The 8,917-nt window shown below is 36.2% G+C and overlaps 1 protein-coding gene and 1 pseudogene across 1 annotated transcript; both read right to left on the reverse strand.

The window, feature by feature from the left end:
- Positions 1-524: 524 nt before the first annotated feature.
- LOC132035009 (G-type lectin S-receptor-like serine/threonine-protein kinase LECRK2) lies at positions 525-1,989 on the reverse strand. Its single transcript, XM_059425334.1, has 2 exons — positions 1,135-1,989; positions 525-728 (listed from the first exon to the last, which is right to left on the reverse strand). Exons 1-2 carry the CDS (start codon positions 1,987-1,989, stop codon positions 525-527), a joined length of 1,059 nt encoding a protein of 352 aa, XP_059281317.1.
- Positions 1,990-2,714: 725 nt separating this feature from the next.
- LOC132035010 (uncharacterized) lies at positions 2,715-8,451 on the reverse strand (annotated as a pseudogene).
- Between the last annotated feature and the right edge of the window lie 466 nt (positions 8,452-8,917).

Raw genomic sequence — 8,917 nt, forward strand, 5'->3', positions numbered from 1 at the left:
TTGGTCTATTGTGACAATGTGAGTGCCATTTATTTGTCTGAGAACCCGGTACAACACCAACGTACCAAGCATATTGAAATGGACATTCACTTTGTTCGTGAGAAGGTTAGACGTGGAGAGGTTCGTGTCCTACATGTTCCGTCCCGTTATCAGATTGCCGACATCTTCACCAAAGGTCTTCCGCGCGTACTTTTTGATGATTTTCGGGACAGTCTAACCGTTCGTAAATCTCCCGCTTCGACTGCGGGGGTGTGTTAGAGTATGTACATATTTAGTCTCCCATATATTTTGTAATCTTCTATTTTAGGATCCAATAGGTTAGAATCCATTAGTCAAATTAGTTCCTAATTTATAGCCTACAATTATGATGTACATGATGTATATTAACCTATGGAATGAATGAGAAACCACAGGGAAAATATTCTCTTACATTAGGATTTTATGTTTTGTGGACATATATATTTAAATGTATGTTAGTGAAGTTTAAGTTTCTTTAGTTTTGTAGAATTTTACTTTATTGCCTTCTAAACAGAAGTATTGCCTTCTCCGGCATACTTGTTCAGTACTTTGCTTATAACGGCATACTCTACTCCTTTGTAAATTGCAATTTTGCCTCCTCCGGCATAAGTACTTTTTGTTTTGCTTATGATAATGCAGTAACTGTTTTTGGTTATACAAAAAAAAAACTGAAAAACCTTCTCTATCTTCATCCAATTTAAATCAAATCCCTGCAACAGTTATTCCAATTAGAGGATTGATGCAACTGGACTAAACTTCTATATAAATCAGAACTTTTGCCTTCTCCAAAGATACTTGTTATGAAGTTTTGTTCAGAACTTTGCTTGTAACGGCATACTCTACTCCTTTGTAAATTGTAATTTTGCCTCCTCCGGCATAAGTACTTTTTGTTTTGCTTATGATAATTCCGCAACTATTTTTTATTAAAAAAAAAAAACTCAAAAGCCTCTCTATCTTCATCCAATTCAAGTCTTTTGTGGCTTCTACAAGTTCTTTGTATGTAAAACTATGACAAATAGAGTCTGCCATGTGACTCATGGGGCGTGATGTCTTCGCTTTCTTTTTGTAAATATGGAAAAATCCCCAACAGAATACACCAACGAAACGAATATTTACCAACACAGAGCTTCCTAAGAGTGTGGACGCCATAATTGCCCAATTTCGCCAATTTTTGCTTTGACAAGATCCTGGATTTGGAAGACCAGGGCTTAGAGGAGGAACACCACCTTTCCTTATTTTCATAAAAGCTTTTAAATTCAGACTGGTGTCTATTCTTCCATTCCACAAGGGCAGGTTGTTTTTCCAGCAGCTATTGCTTGTATAAGTGGCAACAGCACAAAAACAATCATGCAAACAAGCACTTTGCCAGTCTTGTTCAGTTGAAGGGCTAATTTTCTGAAAGCCTGATTTAGGCCAACCAGTATCACGAATCGTGATAATACTGTAAGAATCTTCGTGTGGACCCTTCCCAACTTCATCACAACTTATAGAAAAATCTGGTTTGCAGTGGCCATAAGCATCATTCAAATCAACTAGTGAATATCCTTGTGGACAGTTACAAATTGGTCTTTGATTTGTACCAAGATTGCATACATTGTTGTAACCACAAGCCCCGGGGCCTCTCTCTCCATCAATTTCGATGCATATATTGTTCGTTTGAGACCACATAATATTCCAGCCACTACTATTAGAAATCCGTGAATGATAATAATGACTAAGAACTCCATCAAAGTTAAGAGTCACGCAATGATAATTTTGCGAAGCTGAAGGAATGGATAGGGGAGTAAGAATTTGCCTTTGATTGTTTCGCTTCAATACGTACATCATGCCATTCTCTTCGAAAACTAACTTATCCCCAGAATTTGTTGCATTTGTTGTGTCAAAAGTTCCACTGTTATAGTACTCATTATCATAATCTGAATTGGAAGGCACACTTTGTGTAAGAAGCACCAAATTCCCATTATCAATCATGCGAAGATAAAACCTACCGGTCGAGACATAACATATTTTAATCATTAAAATCGTATTCTCTTGAACAGTTAGCTGAGAGTGCGTGTTGAGACATTCAACAACAACTACGCCTCAATGCCAAACAAGTTAGATTTGGCTGTAGAATCCTCACTCCACGTTTCTCCATATAATTTCATCTAGTAGCGTACAAATCTCAAATAGGGGCTAAAAACCTCCTAGACAGCATAAGATCTAAAGTAAGTGTACTAACATGACTAAAACTTATTCCGAACTCCAACTTGTAACCAGCAAAGCCTTTGCTAGTTACAAGCCCGAATAAAGGACAAGGGTCGGGGTAGGCCACCAACCAACGTAAAACTAACCAATTACTGATGAATCCTCATAATACATATATTATCGAGATTTGCTTTCAGTTACTGCAATAACTTTTTAGCATAGTAAGTTGCTTAGTTTTAGGATGAATCTACTTTTTTGAATTTTATATTTGTATTATTCTGTTTTAGTTTTTTGAGATATTTTAGCTTTGTTGAACTTTTGTTATGCCGATTTTCTGCATATTATGTTTTCGAGTTGGCTATTTAAAGCCCTCCGATGCTTAATAAGAGACATTTTGAATCAATACTTTCAACCTTTTTACTGCACTATCTTTTCAGAAGACAACATATATATATATATAGTGTTGAGACATAATATAATTAAACAATTAAATAAGTTGGTCACACAATTCAACGCGTACCCTGAGTGAAATTAGCTTCTGACTTTTGAGAAACAAGGAAGCTTCCTCTTTCCAATGTTTGAGTTGGCAACAAAGTGTCAGTTGGATTTCTAAAACTTTCCCACAATGGATTAGTAGAATTACTTACCATGATAACAAAATTTCCAGTATCATTCATGAGTCCATAGTCAATATTACCAACAATCAAATCAGTTCTCCAAAGGGTAGTTCCCTGAGGATCACTAAGTATAAGACCACTTTGAGGATCAAGATTCAATCTTGATCCTTGTGGCACTGGACTACTTATATTTGCATGCCAGAGTATAGTTTTTTTCTTGTATTTTTGCATACCATATACAAAGCAAGAACTGATCTTTATTATCTTGAAGTTTTTGGAACCCAATGCAAAATCACCAGATGGTGAAAGCCATGGGGTTGTTCCATCGGTTGCAGTAATAGAACTACTAGTAGCTACCCTACCATTATTTTGAGATAAATTGTGTGATGGAAGAAGAAAAAGGAGAAATATTACTAGTAGAAGATAAGAAAAAGAATTAGCCATTTCAAAAGGAAATATGATTTGTTGAACAAATCAAGAACATCATTATACAGAAGAAATTAATGGGATTTTCTTTTTGTTCATTTGGAGTTTGTGTTTTGGATCAACTGTGAGACTTCAGAGTCAACTTCTACTTTTGTCTGTTAGATATGACTAATAATATCATAAAGGGAAAAATAATTTTAAAATCAAGAGTTAGAGAAAGATGAAACGGCAATTATAAAAATAATACTAAAGCGTAAGACTTAGGAATTCATATAAGAAAATTCAAGAAAATACTATCACACCGAAGATATGAACCTGTGACCTAAAACAATTTTTGAACCCCTTTAATTTTCTGACGAAAAGATTCAATTTGAACCCCTTGTCACAACCTAGCCCTGTCCCCTGCTTCCATGTAAGGGTTTATGCAAAACAATTTGTATAGACATTTATACTCGAAAACTAAACCAATTATTTTGATGCAAGAAAGGAAGTTAGGGTTTTAAAATTATTCTTCTTAATATAAGCTTTCGCATAAAGATTAATTCACTGCTGACTACGTCAATTCCACAGTCTAGAAAGATTGAAAAACTATGCGATCACCTTTGTGGTCCTAGCTCTAGTTTAGTGTTGAAATACAGGCATACGCAATAAAGAAATAATGTGATCGAACTTGCGTATAATATAGACAACACATAATCAAGATATTAATCAAACATAAAATTGATACTTATCTCTTGAAGCGTGAATGCAACCTCGAATCTAGCCTTCAAACACGAGCAAAAACCATCCACGCGTTTATCCTCCGGGCCTCACTCGCCTTCTACTGTATCCCGAACTTCTATGAACGTAATACTTGAGTGGCAAGTATTCGGCTAAAGAACAATAATCACTTAGGGTTCAATGGCTTTCTATATACACACGTTTTTAGGTAAACCCTAGCCAAAAACGTGTAGCCCTTTCCTAACTCCACCAGGATATTTTTTTTCCTTTTATTTTCCTTGTTCTAGAATATTCGAGGCACGAGCGGGGACCACGATTTAATAACGAGGCTTCCTATTGTGGTATTAATTCGGAATATGAATGAATTAATCCTACCACAATAAATTGTAATTTATTCCACTAGAAAACTATAATTGCACTCCTCTGTTTAATTTCGAAATCCTTCATTAAAAACTTATTTAACTCCCCATGTTAAGATTACGACACCAATCAAATAAATTAAATTACGACAATTTAATTCATCGACTAATTTAATCCTTTATATTTCTCGCTAACTTACATCATGTGACGGATACAAAATCCACACGGGGGTTTTCACATGAGACTTATAAGCATTCATAAAGGGGTATCATCAATCTCAAAGTCGAGACACGGATTCTATCAACTAATTATTATTTCACAAATGTAATTTGCCATTATCCAATTTACCGGAATACATAGACCCGCAATAAGTCGTACCTTTTAATAAATCAAAATAATGAACAAATCACATTGATCATAATAATTATATCAAGATTAAGAGTATAAGTACATTTAATGAACTAGAGAATTTGTTTTATATATTCGACAAAAACACTTATCTCTACTTTTGTCCGTTCAATACATACAAAATGTACTTGCAAAGACGGAACTACTACACCGTTCCCATAATGAAGATACATTATATTAATCTTGCGCTACAATCATACTTGATAGCTTTGTCCAATTTTCATCTTCGATTGTAAACATAAATTTTATACTTATAAGAACCGACGATTTAATCTTCCGTGTATAAAGCCTAAACTCTATACATTAAATCATCTACTATATAAGTAAAGGACACACATACTGGTACATGATCTATTTAATTCTTTATTAAACAATGAATAAATAATTGTTCTATAATAAATATTATATCCAAACACATGGTTAATAGTATATATCCCAACATTTAGGTCATCCCTGAAAAAGCGTTGCCTAAAGTCGAAAAGGGTGATCTTTGATTAAAGGCCACTTTTCCGGGATAGTCGAAGACTTATAATGTTGTAGTGTCAATTGACTTGATGGAACTTCAATATATCTTTAGTAAGCTTGAAAATTCAAGACAAACTTCTTACTCTTCTATGTCTCTAACAAGAACAAATAAAATTCCTACTATATTGAAAGTGATCCTTTTCTTGTCTATTCCTGAAAATCCAACAAAATGATAGGTCACGAAAAGCGGACATTTGTTTTAACTTTGAATAACGTAATTGCTTAGAAAAACAAGATTTTGTGGAAAATTTATTTAATAGCATTAATCATGTGGGGGTATTTCACTAAATTACCCTTTATCTTTTCCTCAAGCGAGTACTTAAAGATAGTATGCTTTCTTGGAGTGCTATTAAGGGTGGAATTGAACAAAAAATAATTAATACCTTCTTGGTTTTATAAAGTAACAATTTTTTTAGACCAACTTTTTAGCTAAAGTGACATAAAGAAAAATCCGGAGTGAATAGCAAGAGAGAACATCAACTTGAATTTGCTTAACAATCAAGACAAGATTTCATATAAAATCCTGAACTTACAAAAGCTGATATTGTTTTATCCCTTCCTTAATAGTGTTTCTATTTAACAATTTCCTAATCTAGTAATACAAAGGCTAAAAATACAGTATTCAAAACTAAACATTGCAGGCCTAGCAAAAGACCTTCACTTATTCGACGTCCTTGGTATGACAAAAGTCATTTTTCAGGAAAATACTTTTCACAAGGAAGTCACTTTCTGGTGTTCCGTTACCCAAAAAATGTTTCCCTAGGAAAACATTTTCGATCAGCGCGAAAAAAATGACTTCCGTCATATCAAACAGTGTCGTGATCTTGATCATATTTTCGCCTACTTTGCGAGCTCTCCCTTCATGGCAAGTGAGGGATCTCCAAGAGTACCTTTATTGTCAATAGTTACCCCTGCCATTGCCACAGTTCTGCTTTTCACACAACCACTTTCTCCAATCTTGATTTTTCCATACTTCACTTTGCCTGCTTCACCTACACATATGTGTCCAAAGAGCAAAGCTTCTTTCCCGACGGATCCATACTTGTCAACTCTCACCATTTCAGGATTCAAAACTGCCCCCATGCTGTCGATGCACATGCCTTCGTCCCAAGCAACTTCCGATCCCATAAGCTTCATCCAAATTCCGAATAAGAATGATCCACTTGTCATTTCCATGAAATAGTCTCCTACAAGTGTCCTTACTGCTTGCCAAATCGTGTCGCTGAAAATCCCTTTACTCCAAATTAGCTCACTTTCTCCATCTTTCTTGATTTCTACAAGAATCCATTTTGCCATAGCACATAGAATTCCACCTAAAATTCCTGTGACAACCCAAAACAAAGGCAGCAGCCAATGCTTCTTGACTTTTATGCTATCCGATGTGTAGAAAAGACATTTTAGTGGAGCAAAGATCACTAATTCCATGAGGAAATATGGAAGAAAAGTTTGCAAGTACAGTTGAGCAGAAACTAGCCACATCGTCACGTACCAAGTTCTTGCTAGTGTGACTTTGGTCATATCCTTTTTCTCCAATGTCGCTGCAAGGGGACAGCCGGTGAAGTCCATTTTCACATCAGATTGATCCAGGAAAATTCTCCAAGCTTCCCAGAGAGGCTTTCTGTTTCTCAGATGTTGGCATATGTCATAAATGATTGAACGTCCATGGTCCATGGATGCGCTCTGATTGCATGATGTTGCCCGAATGAAGTCCACCTCATGACATTTGAGAAATGGATTGAATTCCAGCTCTTCTGATTCTTCTTTAGTAAGAGTTGCATCAATAGTTATATCTCCTATCTCAATATAAGAAAATTCTGTCTCATCCCATGGCTTGGTGCAATCAAGTGCAGCTTCCCGAATGGCTTCATCCTCCGGTATTGGTCAGATTTGCAGTTGTAGAACATAACGAACCTGTTAGAGCCAAGATAATAAAATCTTCAGATTTAGACAATTGAAATATCTTCAAATTGTTAGAGCAGTGATATCGACGGAAAACCAATATGAAACTTGCTTTTGAACAGGCTTCTCGAAAATAGTTAAATCTCTTCCACGAGCAAATGGAAGAATAATGACAGCACTACCCCGGGAATTCAGTTTAGCCACACAAGGTAACATTCAAGAACATTGCTCTTCAATGTGTCTCTCGAGTGTTTTTCAAATTGAAAGTTGCTTATCATTTCTGAAGAAACGACCACTATCTATAGGCTAGAAGTTCGAGGAAAACCTAAAACATCAATAAATAGAGTTCATGAATAAATTCATGAATTCGGTAATATCATAGTGTATTTGTCAAAACCAAGAATTAATTTATGCTATCAAGAATAAATCTAAAATAAGTTTCTCAAGTTCTTTTGCAGGATTCACAGATCGGACTACTTTGGAAATCCAAAAGAACATATTTAGTAAAAATCATTGATTTAAAAATATTTGAAACATTATCTAATAGGACCTTCTGGGGTGTACGCAGACGATGTTGGAAATCTTCATTGAGGAAGAGTAATGGACGGGTGTCATTCTCGTCTCTTGGAATTGCACCGGTCTCAGGTGGAAGTATGCCTCTGGGCTCCAGCTCACCAGAGTCCTCACCAGTATCGTTGTCAAAAGGCCTTAACTTGAATTTGACATACATCTCTTGACCATCTTCGAACCTGAAAAGCCTGCAAATGTTTGAATAGTAATGCAGCTCGGGATAGGAGTCTGCCTGTAGAAGAGAGCCCCACATTGCATCCCGGATATGCAGAGCGTGCTTCACATGTTCTTCCCGTGCTACTGCTCCACAAACAAGCCATGTTGCAAAGTCAACTATCGTTCGAGCATGAAATGCCTTACCGGTCTTTAGTGTCAGATCAAGAATTGCGCTGTTCTCATCAGTTTCATTTGATAGGATCCTTATTACTGCACCACGCGGATCAAGTGTCGCATCATCATCAGAACTCAAACAATTACTGTGCCTAATAATAACTCGGTACGTCGTGCTAGGACTGAAAATCTTGTGATCTGGCAAACCTGGGATGTCATCGTAGAGCCTTAAGCATCCTTTTCCTGCAGCACCGATTCGATGGAAGAATCTCGATTTCACTTTAAGAGTTGAAGCAGCCAAACTTGCAGCTAGATTTCCAAGCACCATTCTATATTTCATGTCCATTTCCTCGATTCGATCATCCAATGAATAAGACTTGCTTTTGACCATAACTGGATTTTTGGAGCCAACAAAAACACCACCATGTTGAAGGACAAAGTACATGGGAGCAACTGATATTGCACCAAGTATAACATCCTTCTCAATGACGGAACCTGGGAGGACTAGACCTTGACTACCGATAACCGAGTTATCATGAATCTCAATTTTCCCAGACACAAATCCACTTGAGGTATATATTATGGGAACGATTCTGCTGAAGTCCCCTAAATGCACACCATTGCCTATTGAGACACAAAATTGTTCCTAAGGCATAAAAGGATTAATACTGGGAAACTGTTTGTGAACTGTCACTTTAATCTGACGATAAATCTGCTTAAAACTTCTGGAAGAAAGATCTTGATGTTGTCGAATCTGTTTCTGCATCTAGCTCTCCATATTTGCCAAATGATGATACCAGGGGTGATTTGTAGAATCATACTCTGAATATCATTGGTTCCTCTAGTCATCTACTATT

This window comes from Lycium ferocissimum, chromosome 10 (assembly GCF_029784015.1).
Source record: "Lycium ferocissimum isolate CSIRO_LF1 chromosome 10, AGI_CSIRO_Lferr_CH_V1, whole genome shotgun sequence".
NCBI lineage: Eukaryota > Viridiplantae > Streptophyta > Magnoliopsida > Solanales > Solanaceae > Lycium > Lycium ferocissimum.

Coding starts and splice junctions, on each gene's coding strand:
- LOC132035009 (XM_059425334.1), bottom strand. CDS start 1,989: ATGATTGATAATGGGAATTTGGTGCTTCTTACACAAAGTGTGCCTTCC. Junction 729..1,134: donor TCTTAGGAAGCTCTGTGTTG/GTAAATATTCGT, acceptor TAACTGTTGCAG/GGATTTGATTTAAATTGGAT.